The sequence below is a fragment of the Chlamydotis macqueenii genome, chromosome Z (genome assembly GCF_036417535.1).
Source record: "Chlamydotis macqueenii isolate bChlMac1 chromosome Z, bChlMac1.mat, whole genome shotgun sequence".
Classification (NCBI taxonomy): Eukaryota; Metazoa; Chordata; class Aves; order Otidiformes; family Otididae; genus Chlamydotis; species Chlamydotis macqueenii.
Genome location: NC_141593.1, coordinates 66678183 through 66704588, shown reverse-complemented (window position 1 = coordinate 66704588; position 26406 = coordinate 66678183). Strand labels below are relative to the sequence as shown.

The following is a 26406-nucleotide window of genomic DNA, read 5'->3' as shown; positions in this document are numbered from 1 at the left end:
ACAAAAACCTCCCCAAACCCCAAATACATCTGATGGGAAAATGACCATGCATTCCTCTTCCTGAAGAACTAGAAAGCAAAGCAACCCAACTGCAAGGCAATGGAGGCATTCACTTCCAGTTCACAGTATTGCAGTTAGAAGTACAGTAAGGTCTAGATAAGTGACGGAGCAGGAGCTGCCCGGAGTGGGGAAGGAGGAGGTGTTCACATGACAATACAGCATTGACAGCGCTTTTTCTTTTGTGTACCTGGGGCGGCTTCCAAAGGCAGGCTCTCTTCCTTCCCCTCAGGAGAGGAGGGCTCTGTCGTATCCGACAGCGGCCTGCCAGAGACCAGCTCAGCGGCGTTCCCATCCATGGTGGAGATATCCGTCACTGTCTTCTCCCGCAATGACTTCTCGTCGTCTTCATCAATCAGGACCAGCTCTGCCTTGATGGTCTCGTCATAGCCCAGCACCTTCTTTGTCTCCTCTTCGTCATCGATGTTCTGGTAGCCCATAAATATCATTGTCACCGGCTGATCTGCGCTGGCCTCTGGGGCTTCGCCACTGCAGGGTTTGTCTTGGGGCTGAGGGTTCACAGCATGCCCTTTGATGGGTTTGTGTACCATTTCCAGCTTTGCCTCCTTGAAGAGCATTTGCTCCTTCATATGGCTAAGGTTTCCATCAGCTACCACATTTCTGTCTGACACAGTCATTGTTTCATACCCTCCTTTTACACTTGATTGTCCAGCTTTTTGCATAAGTTCATCTACGTCCTTTGAGCTTAATTTATGTACTCCATTTTCTACCACTGTGCCACCAGAGTGAACCTCATAGACTACCTTGGTACCATCATCATAGACTTTGAATCCTCTTTGATGGGCCTCATCTGGGCCAATAGGTGAAGCAGAGACAATCTTGGTCTCTCCTGTCTGTTTGTCTTTCTCCACATTAATTTCCATGGTGCACAAAGCTTGAATGAAAACAAGAGAGGAAGTGCATGTTACAACAAAAAAAGCCAGTGAATGGTTAATTGCCAAACAGACAAAGAAAACTATGGTGCCCCTTTTCCTAGTTCCTGCTTCTACAGAGCCAAGTGTTCTACGTTAGAGGTGGGACGCAATGCTGTGGACAGAGATAGTTATCATCCTACAGCTTTTTATGCAGCTGGAGGCTAGGCATGCCTGCAGCAAACAGGAGCCAGTCTTCCAGCCCAGGCTGCGTGGAGCTGTCTCTGATCAACTAGGAGTGCAAAAGCACTTGGGTTAGGTGTGATTTAGGCAAAGGGAGGTGACAGCATGCAGGTTGCCCTCAATCTTTCCATTCTGAACTTGCATCAAAATTCACAGAGAAATTCATTTCCAGGAACTTCTCTACTCTCTTTTACTTCTCTGCCATCAAACTGCCAGTTAGCTAGTAACAAGTTTTGTTTTCTGCAAGTAACACCCCAACTGTTTTATTATCAATGCTTGTTCTTGCTTAACTGTTCCATCCGTAGCATTCAAAATATTTTAGAGAGATGAAGAAACACTGTTTACCCATGTTCTACAGGTGGAAAAACAAAATCACACAGAAATGGGATAATTTCTCCCGCAGATGCATGGCAGGGCAGGTGTCTCAGTTTCCACACCAAGACATCACAGTGACCTCTGCTTGTAGGTTAAGAGAATGTACAAAATGGCCAAGAAGTGCTCCCTCATTTATCTGAATTAGGCCCTAAGCACCATTGCTAAAGCTGAAGAAAAAAGTAATAATGAACTGATTTTCAAAGCATCATGAAACAACAGGTAAAAATGTGTGTGTGAGGGATGTTGTTTTAGAATAGCAAAGAAGCTTTTCCAGCAGTTAAGAAGGACGCAGTAACAAGAAGAAAACTGTAGAGACCACACAGCAGGAATAGACAGGCAGTCTACACTGCTCCAACACCCATTCTGAGATACGATGACATCTCACTACACAGCTTTTCAAAGAAAAATGTGCAAAGGTCTCACAGATTTTCCAGAAGCGGTCTTCTGACTAAGCATTCCTTGTATGCAGATGAAGACATTTTGGCTCCCGACAGACATCCACAGACATTTAATTACAAATTACCACAGGAAGTGACAAGTGTTTGTGAAACTTACAGTGGCCATTTCTACCAATGAAACTCAATGGTATCATCCTGATTTGTCTTACCTGGGGGCACAACAAACTGATGTGTTGTCTTTTTTCCCTGACTTATTTTCAAGTGAGTACAGAATATCCCTGCACCAAGAACCAATGTAGCTTGGTATGCTTGTATTTAAAAAATCATGAATGTAAAAAATTACTTTTGCTTTAATATATTCCTTCAGTCTTATTACTCACACACAGTTTCTGTATTCTTAAAGCAAAGCATTTCATCAGCAATAGGAAGTTTATAATGACCTGTATCATGACCCCCTCTATAGCTCTAGACAGAAAATTAATGTATTGCAGAGTGCGTGCATGCTGGCTCCCAGGGAAGCGGCCTCCTCTGGCCCCTGGGAGTGCAGTCTGGTAGGCAGCCTAGCCAAATGAAGGTCCGGCCACCTGTGTGCTGTGCGTGTCTGCTTGGAGCTTGGACAGTCCTGGTTAGGTCAAGTACAAGACCACATAAACACCTGCAAGGAGGCAGAGGATGAAGGTACCGGTGAAGGAGCATTGCTACCTCTCAGAGTGGGGCATTGCTGAAGGCTGAGTGGGCTGCAGAAGCAGGGATCTCACCTTGGCCATTGCCAGCTAGGGGAACGTTCCTAAGGACTGTGCTTTACCACTGCTTTGGGAGGTCTGTGGACTAGCTGCATCTATAGTTCATGACCCTGAGCACAGGATGTCCATTTTCACAACACAGTAGGGATATCAGCTTTCTGATCTCCCTCCCTGTGCTGGAGTTTTCATGCCTGGCCATGCTGGGCTCTGCTCCGGGGTGTGTGGCAGGAAACTGAGCAGCAGCTGGCATGGACTGAAACAGGAGATTTAGGCTGGAAATAAGGAAAAACAGTGTCGCCCCAGGGTTGGTAGCAACTAAGCCCTGAAGCAAGTTGCTCTCAGGAGCTGCGTCAGACTGTACCATGGTGCAGCTCAGAGGGCATCTAGCATCTGGATCATTTGGGACCATCCCAGCCCAGGAGCTGGTCTTCAAGTCTCATGCAAGTACATCTGTCTTGAAGCCTTTAATCCAACTTACAGAAGTAATGTAGCAAAAAGATGGAATTTGCTCCCTTCTAGGTGCAGTTTCTTGGGTAGGGGTGAAGGAGAGGAAGGAGGAAAGGAAGAGGAATTTTGTTAATTGGCTTGACCCCTGGGCCTTGGTGAGTGGGCTCTGACATCCCTTGACCTCGCCAGGGCTGCTCAGGCACATTGTTCAATAATTTGCGACATTACAGAAGTGAAAATAGAGGTTGGCTAGCCTATGGTGAAGATGCTAAAACTGACACTCTGGCAGGTTTTTCAGTGGCAGCCAGCTGAACTGCAGCAAAGCTGATCTATGATGGAGTAACATAATGTCCAAAAAATCATCTCTGATGGGCAGAAGTTCCTGATTTGTCCTGAGCACCACAGCTCTGCAGGGAGGGCACCACTGGCCCACCGACTGGCCATCTGCTACCTTCTCGGAGAGAAGCAGCATCCTGAACTGCCCTGGAGCTCCTGTGCTTCCCCTCTTCTTTGAAACAAAAAATATTATCAGGGGCACTACTTTTCAGTAAAGGCTGCTGATTTTCCTGTTAAATAGTTGAGTGCCATGTTATTGCACATATTTTTAGTGCAGAAAAGAGTGCAATCTGCCCAACCCTCTATGTTTTGATGAAAAAATTTCATTTACTAGGGTGCATTAAGAGAAGGCTTGTATTATGGGCCTGAATTCAGAAGCAGATAGGGATAATCTGATAGTTAAATCATGTGAACCTGGCCATATTTAAAAAGAGATGATCTGATCGAGAAATTTAACAAGTGTGGTCCTTGCGTATTTTCTGTTTGGCTAATTTGCTTAAGCATTTGCCACTGTCAAGATTTTCTTTTCATTTCTTCCACCATGATGTCAGCAGCAGTGTTTTTGCATATTGGCATAACATGCAGTTTACGACCTGCCCCAGGGAGCCCATTAAAGTGATTTGCACAAGCAAATGCATAAACATACGCGAGTTTCTTAGAAAGCTGTTCACTAGTGAAATGCATTGCCATGGGACAAGTGAATACAGAACCTGGCTTATCTGCCTGTATGCATAATGTTTGTTCTCCGCAGGAAAACCTAGCAGCCCAGCTTGTCAAAGTAGCTGAAAAAATGAACTGATGTTGATTTCTAAAATGTAGTCTTTTTTTTTTTTTTTTTTTTTTTTTTTTTTTAAACCGGAGCTTATTTACTGCAAAGTGTGCTCTGTTAATACAATACAAAACTATCTGACAATAGAGTTGAAACTGAAAGCAGTACTTGAAGAAGCCTGCCTATATTCACAAGTACAAGTTTTCTGCACAAGCTTTAATTACAGTGTAAAATGATGCAGTGCTTCAAAACAACAACAAGATCCCAACGTGCAAATGAAAAGATCTGGCTTCTGCCTGTTATGTGGATTCAGAGGTTGTTCTTTTAAAATCAAATATTAATAGACTTTAAGCTTGTTTTAAGATGGATCCTTACAGTCCACCTTGAGCACAAATGCTGGTGCCTTTTTTTTTAACTTACTGCACACACACAACACTCTTATCAAGGACCACACAAACAAGGCTTCTGGGTCATCCAAATAATGAAAGAAATTATTGTTTTCTTGGTGTTGACAAAATGGCACAAAACAGACACGGAAAAGCTTGCTTTTAAGACAGATCAGGGTAAGCACTGGTGGAAGGGAAGCTTTTGGAATGGCTTGCAACAGGACTTCTGAACAAAACAACGTCTCCCATAGATGTGTATACTGTCTCAGCTGAAGACATTGCTTTGCTATGCTTGTTAACCCATTCTTCAAGTAAGCCGCCTTTCATTCCCACTCCTTGAGACACCTCTTAAGTAGGCACCAGCAATTTGATCTTGAGACAGGGAGCACACTATTTAGAAAACAAGGATCTTGAAAATAAGAAAAACATACAGCTTTTAACAATCATGTTGTTACATTTAAGACACATACTCAATCTGGAAAATAAGTGTTAGAAAATTCTCTGTAGGACTCCAAGCACAAAACATGACATAATTCTCCCCACCTTTTCCCCAAGAAGAATTGTGTACAAATCAGTATAGAACAACATAAAAGCTTGAAGCCCATATGGAGTCTTGTGAGTGCCTGTTTGTCTCCTTCATCTTAATGGGAGTTGCATGGGTACAACAGAGCAGACAAAACCTTGGCCTAGATAACATGTATTTGCATCAGCAGAGATGGAGAGAACTGAATGTTTCCATGTAAAAACACGGGACATGTTTCCTATGCTACTTGTATGTAGTTCCACTACATTGTTTTGAGAGTATTCATGGCTGCTGAAAAAGCCTTGACTTATTTACAAAATACAAATCAAGCAGCATTTCCTGGCATTTAAATGATATTGGGACACCAGACTCATTAAGGTAATATAACAAAAAAAGTTCATGGCTACTGGACTGGCATTATAATACTTTGCTCCTTGAGACTTACCAGCTACTCTGCTTGCTCCGTCCCGCCCAGGAACTGGCTCTGCTGTTCGTGAATAGAGGGTTGGGAGTTCAGGGATCTGGGAGTAAATGTAATTTACTGCATCTGGTGTCAGAGAACAGGAAACAGTTAGATTTGTGCTACGAGCCCCAGTGGCTTCATTGCTTAGACAGCAGAGTGTTGTCAGCCCCAACAATAGTCACTGGAGCTTTGCACTAGATAATTGGATCAAAGCAAACAAAGTGCAAAGTCACTGTCGTGTGATTGGTGTTCAATAGACTAGCTGAGGCAGGAGGGAATGGGTCCAGATGACTCAAACCTGATGTCCATTGAACACGTAAAATTATTTGTCAGGAGGTTCTGGATTTATCAAGTCCATGACCTTTAAAACGGTGGGAAAGAGAGGGGGAAGGTAAGGAACAAACCTAACGTGATACCCAGAATACATGACATTTCAAATAGAAATATAAAAGCCTAAAAATGCCAACGGGATGAAAGGCTGTCTCTTTTGCACGGATTGTTTCTGATGTTATTCAACCAGTATTTGGCTTTTTGTTCTTAAAGCTGAAATTTAGCTAAAAATGAAATTATGTATAGATACTGACAGGGTGCCCATTGTGACCTTCATTAGGTATTAAATGCCTGTCAGTTCTGTAGTGTCATCATTCATTAAGAAAACCTGAACTAGTAGAAAGCTGCCTTAAAGGACTGACCTGTTTTACATGTAAGTGTATGGCTGTTTAGCATAAGCTAAATATGTTCTTTAGAAGAGACATTAAAGAAATTTACAAATATTTACGGGGAGATGTTTTGTGGTTAGGTTAAATATAACTAGATAGTGTATATTGTTCTGCTAGGATTCAGCAACTGAGCTAGAAGCAGAGCTCAGAGGAGAGATGTGCAAATAACTGACTTACAGCTTGGGTGCCAAACCAAAATGAAAAAGAAAGAAAATGACAAAATCACAGTTTCCTATCAACTGAAAATGTTTTCATTTTTGTATGGAAACAGTTAAATTTCTGTTCAAACATAAGGTCCCATCTGGTGTGAAACACAGCGTTCTTTCTCCTCCAAGGGTACTTTGCTGGTACAATGTATAATTTAAGTTGTTGAGCCTTCGGTATGGCCTGGTCCATGTGTCAGGGTAGGAGGAGGAATCTGCCTGCCCTGGTGCCTCTTGTTATAAGGAGGTCACATAGGAGGACCAGCGCAGATCATAAAAGTGCACTGGTGAAAGGAGAGAGGAAATCAAGTGTCCTGTTGTAGGCTGTTTGACTGCATCTGGTGAAGGAAGATTCTTTCATCATGTTCCCTATGGGCTAACACCCACCCCAGAAAAAAACCCTACCCCCGGTGTCATCCTCAGCAATGGCATGACATGCCACCTCTAATCCCAAAGTCTGCTCCTTTTGTGGGAAAATTTGCCCTAGTATTAGCAAAACGGTTTTACCGCCTGAACAGCCTGCAGTGGTCACCACTGCTGCTGGTTGCAGGAAGACAGGAGTCACAGTCCCTAGTAAGACACTCCATCCCTCCATGGAGCAATGTAGGTGACTCAGGTAAGGAAGACCCCTTTTCCCCTTCCTGTGTCAGAGAAGGACAGCACAGAGGCACAGTGCAAATGGATTCCAGAATGCCTGCAAGTCAGTATATAAGTTCAGTTTGTAACAGATGAATTTGAAAAAGAAATTCAGCCAGCAAAATACTATTTCATTTCATACTTCAGCGGACAAATCGCAGTCTTGGCAAATGGGCTGTTATATTTTCAATGCATACTGTTTCCTCAAAGTTTTTTATTTTTAGCACTAGAGCCTAGGAGAAATAGTTGTTTAGGACACAGCTGACTGAGCAATGGCCAGCAACAGCTGCTTTCTTTTGCAGAGTTTCTTGCTTCTGATGAGAAATTGGTATAATGCTTGGTGTTGTTATTCTGGGAAATATCACCAGCAAATGAGCAGGCCATTATTGAAAACTGAAGTAATTTCTCAGAAGAAAGAAGTGGGGAGTGTGTTTCTGGGCCATAATAAGGTGACACATTGTGTTCTGGAAATAGCAGAAATTTAGTAATTATTCACCCTGTAGAGTGTACTGCTGGAACAGTAGTTTCAGTACACACTCATCCAGAGACCTGAGCGACAGACCTATCTCTCCACATGTGGGTGTAATCAATGCAGACTGACGCTGCTTGACTAATCATCCTTACTTTTGCAGTCCATGAGAATAAACAAGCATGGTTAGGGTACAGTTCTCATCCCAGGGCACTGCAGGAGGCAAAATCCTTTGCAAGTGTTTGTTTTTCCCCAGTGCCCGTAGAGGGAACTGAGCTAACCATCCTGGCAGCTAGCATCGCTGATGTCCACCAGTAAGCAAGATTAGTTGTACAGCTTGACAGTCAGACTCTCCCTTTTAATACCACACATGTCTGTGGGCCTTTGTAAGTTGGGTTTTTTTGCATCCTGCGTTAGGAGACAATACCTAGGTAAGCATCAGGTTTTGTTAATATTGACTCAGTTTAGAAACTTCTCTGGATGTCACTTAGAATAAAATATTGAAAAATGAGCTTCAGGGCTCCTGAAAATCTCTCATTATTGTCCTAAGAGGGGAATGCCATGGTGCGGGTGATGGGGGTAGGATTCTCGTGTACTTTCTCCTGAAGCAAGTGATGGTGCTGTGTGTCAGAAATGGCGTATTTGACTAGAAGAATTTGAGACTTGGTTGATTCTGCCAGTTCCTGTCTCATCCCCTCTGAATGAAATGAACATGTTCAGTTCCCTTTGTCTCACTAGCAACAATGTCTGTTTCATGTAGCACCTTTGAAAAGGACAAGAGGTCAATTTTACAAGGAGTGGATGAGATGCAAATTAGCATTTCATTCACAGGACAGCAGGCAAGACTGAACATAAATTAAAGCATTTGAACTGACTGCATTTGATATCTTCATTTCAGCCTTTGATGAGTTATTAATATCTAAGGATGCCATAAAACACATCCTGTGGCTTTTTGTACTACTTATAACAAACCACATTTTAGGACTATGGCACTCTTCCATATTATGAGACAGACAAGTGCCTGGGAAAACATATGGGGCCAGATAATCCTCCAAGGGTGCTTACACAAAACTAAACCTTCAGAACTGTTCAGAATAGCTCCCACGCAGAGGCTTGTGGCCAAATGTCAGACAAGATCTTTTTCCAAGGGCTGGATTATCTTTAAAAAGTCTGACTACCACTAAAATTAGTGATAGATCTTCTGCAAATACTGGCTCCCAGGGCAAGGCTCTTCCACCTGCAAAGCCCTCTGGGGCTCCACGGGGCTGCATCAGAGGGAACGGAGATTATAACCCTTGCACCACATTTGTAAGACCGCAAATGGAGGTTTAAGCAGGCAGTTTTGCTAAAAGCTGAATAGCCTGGCTCTGAGTTAGGGAATCATGCTTTAAACTAACGAACTTGGGGGGTGGCATCTGCAGCTGACACCTATATATCCAAGCAATAGGGTGGATAAGCGCACCTACCAGAGCAGTAAGGAATGCTCCCCAGCCCTTTCCAAAGGCAAGAACCTTAGGTTCAGCCACCTCAAGTGCATATGAACCAACATATGTCATATGGGCAACAAGCAGGAGGAACTAGAGCTCCATGCTCAGCCTGAGAGATGTCATAGGAATCACAGAAACATGGTGGGAAAACATGATGGTAAGACCACAGTGGATGGTTACAAACACTTTCAGAAAGATAGGATGGGAACAAGAGGAGGTGGAGTTGCACTTTATGTGAAAGAGAAAGTTGAGTGTGTAGAGCAGAGCTCTGGAGGCCATGCCAGTACAACTGAATACATGCCTTTGGATCAAGATTAGAGGGATCGTCACCAAAGGGAATCTTATGTTAGGTATCTGTTACTGATCTCCCAATCAGGATGATGAAGCTGACAAAACTTTACTTCAGCCACTCAAGGAAATCTCAGGCAAAAAGAACTTGGTCCTCATGGGTGGCTTCAATTACCCAGACATTTGTTGGGGGAAAAAGAAAAAGGTGCACAAGCCATCCATTAGGTTCCTGGAATGCATTGAGGACTGCTTCCTGCTACAGATACTGAACATGCTGACTAGGAACAGCGCATTGCTAGATCTACTGCTCACAAAATGAGAAGACTTACTTGAGTACACAACTACCAGCGGTAGCCTTGGATACAATGACCACAAAATTGTGGAGTTTAAGATCCTGCCGAGCACACTAAACATCAGTAGTAGGACAAAGATCCCAAATTTTAGAAGAGCCAACATCAATATGCTCAGAGCCCAGCTGTGAGGGATTCCATGGGAAGCATCCGTGGAGGGCAAAGGAGCTTGTGAGTGCTCAGAGTTATTCAAGAGTGCCTGCTGAAAGCACAAGAATGGTCCATCCTCTACAAAGGGAAAGGAAGAATACTGAACAAAAGACCACCCTAGGTTAATAATCAGCTTTTAGGTGTAATTAAAATAAAAAAGCACACCGGCTATTGAAAGGCAGCCAAATAACTACTGAGGACTACAAGAACCTTGGTAGGGCATGCAGAGATGCAGTCAAGAAGGCTAAGGCTCAGCTAGAACTGAAATTGGCCAAAGATATTAAGTACATTAAGAAACGGTTCTTCAGATTTGTGAGCAGTAAGCAGAACGACGGGGAAGACATCGTCTTACTACTAAATGGAGTAGGGTAACTACTCACTAACAATGCTGACAAGGCAGATGTTCTCAATACCTTCTCTGCCTCTGTCCTTACTGGACGCTAGATCACAAGTTCAAGTAGCTATGACAACTCATGTGTCAACACACCAGTAGTGGAGGAAGGGCTGGTCTGTGGCCTCTTGCAAGGGATCAGCCCACAAAAATCCATGGGTTTGGCCAGAATCCACCCCAGAGTGTTAACAGAAGTGACTAACATTGTTGTAAGGTGACTATCTGTAATATTTGAAAGTCATGGAGGTCAGGGGATGTCCCTGATGACTGGAAGAGGGAAAATGTCATGCCCATCTACAGGAAGGGACCAAAAGAGGACCCAAGAAAGTAGAGGCCCATTGGTCTTACTTCATTCCCTGGGAAAGTGATGAAATGGGTCCTCTTAGAAACTCTCACAAATTAAATTAAGCAGGTGATTGGGAAAAGCCAGCACAGATTTAGTAAGGGCAAACCATGACAGACTAACCTGATCAGCTTCTACAACAAAATAACATCTGTCTACGTGGGGAGAGCAGTGGATGTTGTTTACCTAGACTTCAGACTACAGCATTCTCCCAGACAAACTGTCAAGATACAGATTGAATGGGTGGTGTGTGGGATGGGTAGGAAATTGGCTCACAGAGTGCACTCAAAGGGTGGTGATCAATGGTTTTCACTCAGGTGGCCAGAGGTGCTGTGATTGTGGCAGCCATAGATGCAGATCAAATTAAAAAGTTACTTAAAACCCCACAACTGAAAAACAACTGCTGATGAGTTTCTACAGGACACATGGAAGTACTCGATAAAGATCTGTAGTTGACCCCTCTGAGGACATGCTTGTCTGTTTTGCTGTTGAGCTGCACAGCTGATCAAGATCAGAGGACAGAAAACCAGAATAGTCTCTAAGCAATGTGCTGGGAACTAAACAGTCCAGACCAGGTTTCCAGAGCCACATCTTTGCCCAATATATGCTAATACATACCAAATTCAAACAGAGGTTTGTGCAAACTGTAGAGTTGTAATTGTGGCTTCTGTACGTCGGCTGAAGTAGCAGCACATAGTTTGGACACAGATGGCCAAAGACTGCAGAGGACAGATTCACCCCTGAGGCAAATTCAGCAGTCAAGGGAGTTACATCAGATCTTAATGTGGCTTTTATTTTATTTTATATACACATGGAGCCATAAACATACGCACACACGGAGTAAGAGCTCTCTCTTTTCCATTTGTTCACGATGTAGATGCAGCATAGCACTATAGCATGCCTGGTTTTGACTGCAGACCTGAGCAGCAACAAATGATGTCATTTCTAGCATCGCCTCAGGCCTTGTTTAATGGAAAGCTTGTCAGTGACAAGCCACCAAGGAGCTGGCAGAAGAACAATTGCAGGTGACAGAGCCACAGCCGCTAGCCTCAGCATTTCTGCTCTGTTTTCTCTCACACAGTGATCCATGAAAGCAAAGTGTGTTTGTACTCTGGAAAATGCAGGATTTTTGTTTACTGTGCCTGGATGACTTCAAGCTCAGAAATGCTCACTGCCAAACACAGCTGTTTTCTGGGAAGGGTGGAAAGGACACAGAGAGTCACTTGATCAGCTGCTGGTGCTCACCACCACTTCTCCCCTTCCCTCGCAGCCTTTGCCTGGACCCCTCTGAGCTTTCTGCACACTCAAAAGCTCTATCACCACCATATATATGGCACAAAAACATGCACAGGGACACAACAGTGAGAAAAATCAGTTTCTGTACCATCATTGCATTGAGAATAAAGGGAGAAATGGACATAGAGCAAACTAATGGGAGATTTATGGACTCAACAGTCTTTGAGGATGTGGCAGCAGTTGAAGAAATTACCCCAACGGGTTGGTGTTGGCTTGTGTCTGTGTTTTACACAGACTTCCTGTATTATCCAATGGCTCCTACCATTTTCCTCTGCACCATGTGTTACAGATGGTTGTCAGACAGATGGCTGATCTGCTGCAACAAAGCAAATCCTACATGTTTTTGAAGGAAGGAAAAATCTATGGTACCAAAGTGCTCACAGCTAGCTGTGTACGTGTTTGCTTCCTGCTCTGATCAGCTACCCTCACAGGCTGTTGTCAGAGAGCAGAAAACAGAGGATGTGCTTGGAGATGTACGGTCACATTGTACCCACAGTGGGTACAGTCACATCGTACCCACAGTGGGAGGGCTAACAGGACAGCTTGCAGCCTTGGTCATCGCTAGGAGAGCAGAGCATACTCATGCTTAGAGGATGACCTGGGCCTGCCTCAGCCCACAAGGACCAGCTGCTGAGAGGAAGAGACAAGATACATAAAGCAAGTGGTCTGGAAGAGAAGAGATACAGGTTAACTTAGCTATATCCCCTGCTCCCTCTGCTTGCACATTTATTCTGGAGGCACTTTCTTCTCTTTGGCATGATTTTGCAAATTTCTGTTACTCTTCAGAAATCATGAGCTGTCCTTGCTTCTGGCTCAGTCTGTGAGAGCAGGCAAAATCTGCAGTGCAGTGAGGCTCCTCTTGAACCCAGTGAAATGCTACATTGCTACAAGAAAACACCTTTGGAGAAACTACTGCTTCATATTTGCTAGCTGGGGCTTCCTTTGCTTCCCATTTCATCAAAACGCACATGAAGAAGCATACCACATCTTGCAGGAGTCATAAAAGCTCCTGCATGCTTTGGGTGCTAATTCCTGTAGGCACCATTCCTCTTTTGAAAAACTACCAACAGCCATGGGAAACTCTGCATAGGTACAAAATATTTGCCATTCGGCATCTTTATTTGCATTGAGACAGCCAATTTCAAATGCTACAGGAGGAAGGGAGAGTAAGTTCTTACTATGGAGCATCCTATCTGGGATTTCTTTTTTTTTTTTTTTTTTTTTGACAATGGGATTTAACATAAAACTTTAATTATATTGCTAACTTTAATTGTATTGCTAGAAGTAAAAGTTTCTGAACTAGACCTTTGAGTTAGAAAGAAAACACTGTTACTCACTCATATTAATCCTCTCAAAAAGAGTCTCCCCAAAGCAGCTCCATGTCAGCTCATATAGTATATATTAACCTTCCATTGTGTTCCAGTGCTTTAATGTTAAGATCATCCTACATATTCCTCACCTACACTCGCAGTACAGTTGGGCATGGCTTTGTCAGCAGCTGGAGGAGATAGTTGTGACCTCAGTATTTTGCATCTTGTCATTTCAAAGACATGTACTGAGAATGAGTGTCTGGAGCACAGATTTATTTGCAGATAGGTCACCACCATACCCTTCCTGTGTCCTACGGGTCCTGGAGGACCTGGAGGTCCTACAAGGGTCTCTCTAGGTTCCTGGGAACCAACCACATTATTTGCCCACTCAGACACCTAAATTTGTAGCTCAGTACTTAGACTGATCACATACAATGTGACATTGTGTTCATAAACTAGGAATTATTACATCTTCATCCACCCACGTGAGGTTTTCCTTTTGTAAGAATCATCACACAGTGAATATCGTTCTGTAATCTAATGTTAATAGTTGTTCCTATATATTAGGAATAGTCCCCATTGTATTTAACTGTTTATGAACTGAGCATGAGTGCATACAATGGAGATTATTGACCACAAAGAGGTGAAAAGGATCTGCTGTGCAGGGATATCATGTGGTGAAAGGGATCTGTAACACTGAAGTTGCATGATGTCTGTTTTAAGTCATACATGCTGTTCTTTCCCCTTGTATGCAAATAGGAAGAGGTGGAGCTCTGCTAGAGGAAAACTGTTTCACCACAATAGTGGTGTCTGTGCTTGCACTATAGCAATACCAAAGAAATGGTAATGGCTCTAGGAGTAAGTCAGAAACATACAATGAAGAGAAGAACATCCACTCCACAAACTTTTGCAACAAAGCTATAGCACCATAGTTAAATACAAAGCTATGCAATAATAAAAAGGCACTTACCACCATCCTGGTGTGAGAAACTCTGTGAAGAGAAAAAATAAGATGTTTGGTTAAACCTTTTATATTTTGGGTATAATTTGCGTGAAGTCTTGATTTTTATGCTAGGCTTTCTTTTATGGCTCTTTATAATTTTAAAATGGGTAACTGGAGATGTGACTTCTCAGGTCTAGGTGCCATTAGAGGCTGAGGGAGAGGGACATGGTGTAACTGAAATGAGAACACTGCTGTTTGCTGCAGGCTGTAATGTCTGGAAGTGGTATTTGTGGCAAATGCCACTATCTCCAGGTGCCACTGGGAGCAGGAAAGTTTGAGATGCCTTCTAGGATCCTACTGATATCTTTCAGTGGGGCTGAAAGCTCACATGGTTTCCTTGCAGGTAAGCTAGGGAGATAGTCTCTGAAATCCCTCTGCAAAATGCTGGACTGGGAAGAGGAAATTCAAATAACCCAACCAAAATAGATCTGATGCCTCTATATCTTTTCTAGTCTTATTCATCCTGGTTTGAGCTAAGTGCTCTGCGCCTGGCCTCAATCTTCCCGTAAGTGCATGAATTACAACTGCTGCCTTCAAACAGTGCTAAGAGTCTATGCCGGTTTCAATCTGTGCACTACTGTCTTTTTAATTTTTTTTTAAATACCTTTTGCAAGTTGTCGAAGGACTTCTCAGTCTCCTTTAGTTTCTCCAAAATGATTTGTTCTTTGGCAGATATTTGGGATTCCTCACTTTCTAATTTCTGTATTTCTTGTTCCAGCCTGTGGAAGACATACAGACATGCACACACACATAAAAATAAAACATGTTAAAAATATTCCAATGAGCCATAGTTTCCTAGGTATTAATTAGCATTTCAAATGTCATCAGAAACAACTTTCACTCTTGTTATTCACAACTGCTCTCCTAGCGCATAAAGGGTATGTGAATTATGTCAAATAGATAGATCTATTTAAAAGAAAAACAGACTTTCTTTTATTATCCACTTCTGCAAAAGCATATATACATTAACTAAAAATGTGCTTCAGTATCCCCCCACCCCAATTACCATAACATCTCTCAGATATGCACTTTCATTTTAGAAATCATAGCATGGGATATAATCACAAATATGCAGTAATAATTAGAGGAATAAATGTCTTCTAATGCTTTTGTACTCCATACAATGACATTGAAATAGTTGTTGGAAGCTGGCAGTTAACCAAATGTGTTAAGAGTTCCTCTTGAACTTCGCCCACTCCTGACAATAACACTTCAGGAAGCCAAAAGCATTGGATATCCATCTGTGCTTTCAACTGTTACTGCATGATACTGGGGACCCCAGAGGCTTCAGGTAACAAAATACACAGACTGGTCAGAAAATAAACTTATTTTCCTAGGCAGTAAGCATTCAGCACTCTTGTTTCTCCTGTCGAGACCTAATGGCACTCACTCCTTAAGATGTGTTGCTTGTGATTTGGCATACGCTTTAATCAGTTAGATTCTCCATTACTTTAACTCAAACCTCCTTTTATTGACATAATTTATGCAAGTATAGTAATATTCTCTCTTTCTGTCTCTCTATTTTTATGTATACCACCATCTTTATATTCTCACTTTTAACTAAGAGAAAAAAGAAATATCTGTAATACGAGTGAAGATGAACACTTTTGAACAGGGACAGTTACCTAAAACTCCCTTTCTCTCCAGGAAGAGCAGTAGCTGCTCACAGCTCGTTGGAGCACGCTTCTTTGAATGTGACAGATCAGCATCACCCAGTACTTTCCTTACCCATGGCTGCTTGCTCCTGCCTTTCTGCAACCACTTCTCAAGTGAAGGATCAGGGCGCTGATCGAAGCTACAGGGACACATTTCTGCTCTTTCCCAGCCCTGCTCAGCACAGGGCATTCATTAATGCTTGTTCGATGACCAGGCAAAGGGCAAGAAGAAGGTGACAGTGAGCAGGCAGGGAAGAGGGAGGGAGGGATTGTTCCTTTCAGGGGCTTGACAGCTTGAGTTGCTTGTGAAATTCATGTGTCTAAATATAGACACAGAGGCCTAACTTAAGGCATCCACCTGGGAAATTTTTCCTCACTTTCTAGTTGTGCAAGGATGAAAGATGTGTGGCACTTACTGATAATGCTTTTCATTAGAGGGAGGCAAAAATGTCACAGTCTCAAGTTGCTGCAGATGGAAAAAGGCAAATTTTGCTCTCCTGATGTCTGTGAATACTTAATAGTCTCAAATTTGTGCTGGTTTCTCAAACTGCTGTTTTTCTCTCTTAAAGGCAACCCTCTCATTTCCAAGTAGAAATGGCTTAATTGCAGTGATTTTAAAGTCAACTGTTGGAAAGTACTGCTCCAATCCACTTAATGTTTTTCCCAAATTAATGGAAAAAAAAATACTTTGTTCTGCTGAAATGGAACAATTTGATAGAGGATTAATTTTCCCCTTCATGTTGTGATTCAGGGAGAAAGCTTTCAAAAAATACCATTTCATCTTAACTTTTCTTCCCAGGAAGTTTTAAAAAATACCTATTGAAGTTAAAAAATAATTTGTCACTGAGGTCAGCGATTGCCATGCTCCTACTCAATGAATTTAGAAGTCAACAGGAAGGTGGCTTCTTTTCCTTCCCTGTCCCTGGGAATAATTAGCAGATCCACATACAGTTACACCTTGCTGATAAAGATGTTTGAAATACTCTGCAGTGCTGCCTGGTGAAATTACACTGTGGAGCTAGGTGAGTTGGTGTTTACTGGTATGCTTTGTTTCTTCCCAAATGAATCACTTAGCAGCACTTTCAGGATACACAGTCTGTAGCCTGGTGCACTGTATCACTGCATGATCCAAGATAAGCCTGGAAGATGTGAGTGTGTAGAAGTCAGCAACAGCAAAATACAGGGGAAGAAATAAGTCCCTTTTCTTTCAAATGAACTGAACACTAGTTAATAATTTATGACAATGAAAACAATGTGAGCATAGGTGGTGTAAGCCAACTCATGGGATGTCAGTAAGGTTATAAGCAAGTAGACTCCCTGTAATTTGGGGGGATCGTAAGTGCATCATTTTTTGTGCACCAGCTGAAAACTGTAGAAGGTTTCTCATGATTTGTTTGGTCTTCCAGAGAAAGTTTGCTTCTAAGGCATGCACATGTGCACTTGCATGTGCATACCCATCAATTGATTGGATTTATATTTTCTTACTTTCTGTTTACTCACACGTTTGTTTTTATTTGATTGTGTCTCTTTTATCATCCTCTCCTGGTTCACTTCCTCAGTTTCTGCTTCATTCGTGCCAGCCTACTCTCACCATTAAAATGAGTTGGGCAGATGCAACATTAGGTTACCCTATTTTGCCAACATGTTTTGTTTCCTGAATCCCTTCTTCAGTTCCTCTCAGAAGCAGTATTAACAATAACTTACTAAAGGGGAAAGGGATGGAGACAGAGCTGCCAGGATTTAGAAATATGGGTGAAGCTGGTAGGGACACAGACTTCACATGTGACACTGAGTAAGAATGCATACAGATTCATCCCATAGATGGAAATTGCCCTTTTTTCACTGAAATCAGTGCAGCTACACAGTAGCCATTTGTAGAGTAGGTCTGAATTCCTAATCATGCAGGAAAAATATGGATCATTCAGCCAGAATGTACCTATTACATAGCACAGGGGTCACATACCAAGCAGTAATATCCACAGGAGGTTGCTTTATATCTTTTCCCTCAATTTTATACCACTCTTGTCTGTACTCTCTAGGCTTAAAGGCTGAGGTAATGCTGCTGAGGTATTGAGGTAACAGAAATACTCAAGGGCACAGTTTCCACGTGAGCTGTTGTGTACATTCACCAGTAAACTACCTAGGTGCCACAGACCTCAATGGAAAATTTGGCCCTAGAGTCTTCACCACTTCCTTCTGGCTACCTTTTTACGTAGGGGACAGCAATGCAAAAATTAAAAACATAATTCAAACGAAAAGTTATTTCACACCCTTTACTTTTTTTTGTGAGCTTCATATTATTAGAATTGCTGAGTGATAAGGAGAACTTCCTGCCTTTTTAGTAACAAGATACTACGGAGACATGCAAATTTGGTCTGAAAAACAAAATGCACTGACATCACATCCGTTTTGAGCAACATGCTATATAATGGTTTAAACAATAGTAAATCCATTCAGAGTGCACATGCACACTTATGTACATATACATAGTGCTTACATTCTTCCTCTGTAAAGCTGTTAAATATTCAATAATGTCCTTTTCTTCTAGCCCAGTTTAAAAAGGATGTCCCTTAATTGTCATTTGACACCTGGCAAGGAAACCTTATAATTCCCTTGTTCCTGGCTTCTTAGCAGATTTCAAGCTGGCATTTGAAAGACAGCCACAACAATAAAGCCAGTGAAATAAACAATGACAATTTCTGGAGGAAAAAAAATAAGAAACAGAAAGGAGATCCAGATGAGGCAGAAGTGTTGTAAGACAGGTCGTTAATATTGCTGCTTATTGGCCCAAGCGGTTATCTTCTGATCACTGGGATTTGCTAAACTGTTTGTATAAGGAGCAAAAAATGGGTCAGGGAGTCTGGAGTTGCATTGGCATGGGCATGTTTTTTTTTTTCCCACAGATGTACACAGAGCCCTGCTTCCCTGAATATCACAGAAACAAACGGGAGATTCCGCCACTCAGAAGCCCAAGCCTGCCTTGCTGATAGTCTGTCTGTCCTACAGCTTTCTTTAATGGACAGAGGCCACAAGCACCTGAGGGTATAGCAGGATTTTCAAGGGAGGTGAGATGAGCTGCCCACGTAAGCCAGGTGACTCTCCTGCTCACCTTAACAGTGCTATCCCACTGTGAGGGGGAAGAAACCACGAACAGCAGAAGGGATGCTGTCTGTTGGACAGCATTTTGCTGTCTTTTGGAGGAACCCCTGATTCCTTGGTTAGTAAGCTTACAGGCTTATAGGATAACTCAGGCTGGAAGTGACATTGGGAGGTCTCTAGCCTAACCTCCTGTTCAAAGCAGGGTCAGCCATGAGATCAGACCAGGCTGCTCATGGCTTCCTCCAGCTGGGGCTTGCAAATGCCCAATGATGGGGGAAAAAATATTAATTTTTTAAGGCTACCTACAGGCTTTCTCTTTCATAGCCTGTAGCTATCAGACCTCATGCCCTGCAAAACTCAGACCAGAACCATTCAGTACTGCAGGGGAAGGGGATGCACCAGACTGCTAAAGGAAGTCTGCTCTGTGTGTTTGGTGGGATCTCGACCCAACCAGGTGGCCATGTGAGTGCAGGCAAGACAGGCAGTGCAGCTTCTAGGAGGACTGGAGGTGAAAGCAGCAAATGAACCCTCCTGCAGAGATGCTGGGATCAGGGACAAAAGGAGCTGTCAGGCAGCAGAGAAGACTTTAATTTAGGTGACAAAAAGAGGAGTTAAGAAGGGAGATCTAAGAGGTGAAGAGGCAGAGGGAGAGATTTAGTACTGTGGTATGTTTACATGTGTCTTTACATTTAGCACTCAGTGCCCAGCAAACATGATGTTTGGATACAGGGCCTTGTTTTCTGCTCCAGCCTGGAGATAGTGAATGCACTTTCTCCAGGTGAAGGATTTCCTCCATTTCCCATGCCAAGGTGTTGAAACCCGCAGACTTGGGCTGTCACTTTCCTCTCTGCTGAAAGGCAGAGGCTGTTTTGGCACAAGGTGCCTTGACCTGGACCCCAGGAGGGACCCTGAGCAGGGGCACCCACACAGCCGAGGCAGAGTCACGCCACTTTGCAACAGCAACACACAAATCCCAAGCAAGCAGAACCATGCCTGGGGAAAACAGCCTCCTCTATCCAGCTAATCAACTCTGGCAGACACACCATTTCTGGAGATACCTACGTTTGGCTCTGCAGTGCTCTGTTTTTCCGGGTGGGATTGTAACAGCATTATAAAGAGGGAGAACAGCTGCAGGTTTACGGACCAGTTTCTTTAGCCTGTACTAGCCGTGCATGTTGGGTTGCACCTGAGAAATACTCATGTCATTTCTGCAGTGAAGATGAAAATGTTCTAGAAATTATGTCTGCAGCATACATGCTGACATGTCAGTGGAAAAAAGAACATTAATCAGCACTAATAAGGAAAATACACAAATATTCCAGACTTAAGAGGAAAACAGGAAAGACCTAATCAGAGTAAACACTTGAAGGGAAAAGGTGACGGATGTGTATGTAGTGTGAGGGACGGCTCAGCTGTAAACTGATTATTTTCCCATCGCTTAACTGACGCCCTAAATCATCCTGATATGAAAGGCAAAAAGAAGATATGGGCTTGTATATCAGTAATTAGCACCAGATCTCTCAGAGCTGGACATCCTGAGGTGTTACAGCTGATATTAAAATGGCAGATTTACAAGCAGAGAACTGCAGCAAACTCTTCTGATGCTTACTAAAGAGAAAGTTAAACACCAAGTTTAGGGATAACTGGGCTTGCCCATAGGGATGAAACTGATCTTTGCACAAACTCAATGCCTGTCTCAAGGATCTTCCCCTCACAAAGCTTTTGACCACATAGCAAAACTAGAAACTGAAACTTAATGTGCACTGTCCACCCTTGGAATCATAGAATCACAGAATAGTTTTGGTTGGAAGGGACCTTTAAAGATCATCTAGTCCAACCCCCAGCAAGAAGTAGGGACATCTCCAACCAGATCAGGTTGCTCAGAGCCTCATCCAGCCTGGCCTTGAATGTTTCCAGGGATGGGGCATCCACCGCCTCTCTAGGCAACCTGTGCCCATGTTTCACCACTCTCATGGTAAAAAAAATATCTTCCCTATACCTAGACTAAATCTAACTTCTTCTATTTTAAAACCATTACCCCATCTCCTATCATAACAGGTCCTGCTAAAGAGTTTCTCCCCATCTTTCTTACAAGCTCCCTTTAAGTACTGGAAGACTACTATAAGGTCTCCCCAGAGCCTTCTCTCCACCAGACTGAAAGCCCCAAGTCTTTCAGCCTGTCTTCATAGAAGAGGTGCTCCAGCCCTCTTATCATCTTTGTGACCCTCCTCTGGACCCTCTCCAATTGGTCCACGTCCTTCTTATGTTTGGGGCTCCAGAGCTGGATGCAGTACTCCAGGTGGGGTTTCACCAGAGCAGAGTAGAGGGGCAGAATCACCTCCCTCGACCTGCTGGCCACGCTTCTTTTGATGCAGGCCAGGATGTGGTTGGCCTTCTGGGCTGCAAGCACACATTGCCAGCTCATGTTGAGTTTCTTATCCACCAGCACTCCCAAGTCCTTCACTGAATGAGTGACTTTGAATTGGGATGGGGAAAGGCAAGATGGGGGGGAGGGGAGGTGGTGTGGGGGGTTGGGGGGGGAGGGGGTTGTCTTGCATTTAGGCTCTTTAAACCAGTGCAACTGCAGAAGATATGGGGTACTATGCCCTAAATCCCAGTGCAGCATCTCAGCCCTTGACACTTCCTATGTCCTTGTCAACGGCCAAGCACCAGCAACCTGGCTGGAAGCCAACAGACCAAAGAAACTGGACTATTTACCTACATGCTGTGGCTAAGAACAGTGCCCTTCACCTGGTGCGGGGGAGGGGGAAATCACTTATACTAGGTTTAGTTTCCACATTAGTTTTCTTAGCAAAACTGGCAGTTGTACCAAAGCCAGCTGGACCATTTGTGGATGTCACTGTATATCGACACACAGCCAGTGCTGAGGGCAAAAAAACTGCTTGATTTCAGGTCTCTTGCAGGATCTGAAATGGGATTCCAGAGCTGAGTAATTCAATGCCTCTTAGTTTAGTCTTTCTGCAGAGCTCATCCTTTTTGGATGGCTCACCCTCAAAGAGGAAAGCTGGCAGTGCACATCTTATGATTTCCAAAAGGCTGTTGTTTACATAGTGCAACTGATAATCAAGAACAGCAAACTTAATTAGCATCTTTGAAAATGCAAAACCTCCGTGACTTGAAAGACTGGGAATACATTATCACCAATCAATGCTTGGAAATGAGATTCAGGCATGATGCTGAATGAGTTGCTCTGGTAATCTATACGAATCTTCCTGAATACACAGGAAAGGAAACCATTCCCTTCAGCAAGCAAAAGTTGCATCCCAATATCAGCTGATGATCTTGGGAAGAGAGGAAAAACTCTATAATTCCCTTCACTGTTTCAAGTAAATATGTATATACACATGCACAGAAGGAGAGCTGATATTTTGCATCTGCCTGGTTTAGGACTAGGTTAATCCCTGCTAGATTAGACAAATCAAGGCCAGCAAGTCAAGCACTGGCCACGGGATTTCTTGATCTGAACAATCATTACCGTGAGTTAGTCAGTAAAAAGTTGCCTGCTCCAGGTGTAGAAGATTTAGTGTCGAGGTAACGCAAATGCTTTGACCTGGAATTGCAGAAGCTATGTGATCAAGTCCCTTTCCTTGCCAAAGTAACATTATGTTTACGTATTAATTTTTGTCAGTGGTTTGCCTGATGCAGTGTTAAATCTCCAAAGCATGGGGACCTCCAGCCCTCTCTGGGGTGACTTTCTGCAGCTGGAATTGCTTTTTCTTTATTTTAGAGGTATGTTATCTCATTCCACTATAGTCTTCCCATATCACCTGAACACACAATTTCTTGCCCCCACGACATTTACAGTCCACATTTCTTTGTGGACTTTTACAAGTATGAGCCTTCCAGGGCCAAGTTCTTCCAGTCTTTTTCAAATGAGAGATGTCTCCAGCCTGGGTGAGACTGCAACCTTAAAAACTTTCCACTGCTTCAGGAGAGGGCAGATCACTGGCTGGAAATCAGTGAATCACTGTGCCTTGGATGCTTGCCCTGATGATGGAGGAGCACATGGCCTGACCCTCCTTTGGGAAAAACGAAAGAAAAAAAAAAAAAAAGCCCTGGTCTGAATCCAGTTCCCTGGCCAGTGGCCGAAGAGGTGAAAAAGCACAGAGCCAACTTCTTTTCTCCCTGTCTGCTTATACCAGAGTGTTTGGGTCTGAAAGCCTCCATTTGTACTCCTGACCAGGCTCTAGGCAGGACCTGGCAGAGCCCCTTAATTTCCCTGACCAGCCAAGTGAAGACCCTGATAGCTCTACCCACGCTGGCAGAATCTCGCTTTTGAACCACCCAGCTCCTGGAGCACTTGTGTTTAAAACAAATGGCACAAGTGTCCTGGTTTCTTGGCCCATCCCTGTGAGATGAAAATGGATGTTTAGGCTCCTCCTGGTGAAGCTGGGTTTTGTCTCCCCTCTTCATCACTGCTATTGTTTTCTTCTTCCCTTCTTCCCCTCTAGCCCAGAGAGAGAGAGCTAGCCTCCTGCCTCTGGATCCTCTTTGTCCAGTGTCCAAAACATCAATATAAATTAAATGAAGTCAGAGCCACAACTGATATAAAATACTCAGGCTGGACAAAACCAGACATGCAGCTCTCCGTGTCTGGACTGAAGGGGAGTCAGTCACACCAGATGACATATGGGACTTACACTGCAAACACAGGGACTCGTCAGCTGTAGTTCATTGGTCGGTACCCGCCAGGATGGCAGGAGAAAGGCAGGAAAGACAAAACAGCCATTGGAGAGATGACACTTGGGCTGTACTTTGTAATTGGAAGGTGAAAGTGCAAAGACTCAGTGAAGACACCGAACCCTGCGGGAACTTGCTTGTTCTCCCATGGCTTTGAATAAACTTGGCAGGGCAAGCACCAGGAGAGCTGTCTCTAGGATGCCTGAGGACACACAGTCTAGCAGACAAGAGACATGAGTCTGTGCAAGAGTATGAGGGGCAAATGTGCCCATGTGGCTTGCTGTCACAAAATTCTCTCCCCCTCCAATGCTTTGCTTTGCTGCTACCATTGAAGTATGTTTCAGTGGACTGGCCAGACACTTTGAGCACTCAGAACAGGCTCCAGAAAGGCCACGATGATTATGGTGGGACCTGGGGTCGGAGGGTGTGTGTTGCAAAATGTGGTCCAGCTGAAGGGGGCTTGTACGTGCAGTTACCCCCACACAAAGTCCCCATACACGGCAGTACGCACCCAGAGACTAGAAAAGCAGCACAGGTGCGGCCAGCCCTGTGAAAAACAGCTCGCTGTCACATTGCAGCTATGCACATGAAAATTTATTTAGGTTTAGCAACAGATGCCAGCAGTTCAGCTGTACAGTGGACTGCGTTGTTTATATCTTGGGAGAGGTCCAAGAAATAGAGGGAGAGCAATCGGGGGAAGACTGTTGAGTTCTCATTCTCCCGTAGTGCAGCAGCACTGGCTACTGCAGCGTTACCCACTATTAGCGCAGATGTACAATTAAAATGAACGTGTGACCTCATGCAGCACCCATACTGCAAGCTGCCAAGGAAGGAGGATGTTTTTGTGCAATTCCTGTACATACCGGTATTCTGGAGATACGCATTCAGTTACCTAGCAGCACTTACTGGGAAGGCAGGAAGCTTGGAAAAGGGTGTGAGTTTTATCTCCACCTTCTTTTTTAATGAAAGGAAGTAATAAAAAATAGTAAAAGTATTTGCCCTGAAGAGATTTCAGCCTCCCATGTACAGACTGGGAATACACTTTTTGCTCCTGATTTACAGTGTCAGCTGAGAGACGAGCTGCTAAGGGTCAGGGGAAGCTCAGGGCAGAGCACGACACCAAATTCGCACCCCTCGGGTTGTGGCAGAATGGCCACGAGCATGCCCCAGCAGTCAACTGCTGCAAGGTGGGCCCCGTAACCTCCAGGTTAAGTGGCTGATCACAGCAGATACTTCAGACAGACACTGGCTGATCATTTTCTATCCTTATTGAAAATTACAGCTGCTTCTGGAGGGGCCATAGCAGAAACACAATAAACTTCTGCAAGCAGCTCTGCACTGAAAAGCAAAACACATGGGAGGCTGGTTTTAAAGGGAACGCTGTTAGGTAGGGCTGCAGCGGGTGTGTTGTCTTCTGCCTGGATCTCAGGTCACCGCAGCTTTTTCCTCAACCATCTGCTCTGGCCTCCTGCCCCTGGACTGTGATATCTGGGGAGATCCTCTCTATGCTCCCATCTGCCCTTCCCAGGGAGCTGAGGAGGGTCTCACACAGCGAGTCTTGCAGAGAGAGCAGTGCTCCTGTCCCTCTTGGTCACCCATGGGCCACCCACTGCAGTGAAGGACAGGGGGAGAGGGGACAACATGAGAGAAGCACCTGGCATTGCTCCAGGATGTCAGGTCTGGTGGTGACCCAGAGCAGTGTGTGAGGACTTGGTCATGCTCGTCTGCTCCTTGGCAGTGGAGGGCTCTTGAAGTGCCCACAGGACACGCTGGAGCAGCACGCAAACTGATTACAGTTATTTCTATGGGGCATGAGAGTCAAGAGCAGACACTGGACAATGTCTTAAGGAAGCATGACAAGTTTTCCCAACTTGCCCCGAATCCAGCTTGGCTCTCTGGAGCCGCTTGGCCCTGGAGCTGCTTGGCCCTGCCTCCTTTGCTCTGATTTTAATGCTTCTTCAGTATCAGCCATCTGCCTAGCCTTGTCTGTCAACTGTAGCTGCATGCGTGGACCAGAGACAAGGGTTGCTGTGACTTGCTCTCAGTTTCCAGTAACCAGAGACCTACAGGTTCCCTTGATTTAAGCCAGCTCCTCAGCCCTGGCACACTGGTACTATTTTCTGATAATACAGTGCAGAAGAGCAGAGGACAAGGAAACATATTCTAAACCATGCTCTATTTCCTTTTCCTTTCCTTTTCCTTCATCTATTCTCTTTCCTCTTCTGCCTCCTCTTCCTGCTACTTGCTGCATCCTCTCTCACTCCTGTGCTGCTGTTCCTGGTGGATCTCATCCCTTCATCACCCTTTCCCGTGCCCACTGCCTGTCCTTCTCAAACCTCCTGGCCACTCCTGCCTCCCTGCAACTCCCCTGCTCCTCAAAGCCAGTCTCCATTCATTACTTCTCCAATTATATAACTTCCTTTCCTATTAAAACATGGTGCCCATCATCATCCTTTCTCTTTTTCTCTTCTCCTCCTCTTTCCTTCACGTAAGCCAAGGGCATTCACTTTTGACTGTTCAACCAACATTCATATCCATGGGCTGACTCTCTTCTCACTTTCAGTAATGGCTGTGCTCCTCAGTACAGAGGTCTTCAGAGCACAGGGGATCATGCTTCACAGGCGACCAAGACCCTTCCCAACTTCTAGGGTAAAGCATGCGTGCAGCTTTATAACTTCTATAAATGATATAGAA

The 26406-nt window shown here is 44.0% G+C and overlaps 1 protein-coding gene across 3 annotated transcripts in view; it reads right to left on the bottom strand.

The window, feature by feature from the left end:
- The window catches only part of PALM2AKAP2 (PALM2 and AKAP2 fusion), a 275724-nt gene that overhangs the window by 143772 nt on the left and 105546 nt on the right, over window positions 1–26406 (bottom strand). For 2 of the 3 annotated variants that reach the window (XM_086771571.1, XM_086771572.1), the window contains exons 4-7: window positions 14862–14976; window positions 14225–14246; window positions 5595–5696; window positions 248–952 (exon numbers count right to left, since the gene is read on the bottom strand). In XM_086771571.1, coding sequence (XP_086627697.1) covers window positions 248–952; window positions 5595–5696; window positions 14225–14246; window positions 14862–14976 — 944 coding nt within the window. The remainder of the gene's footprint in view (window positions 1–247; window positions 953–5594; window positions 5697–14224; window positions 14247–14861; window positions 14977–26406) is intronic. The other variant, XM_086771573.1, reaches the window with a different exon arrangement.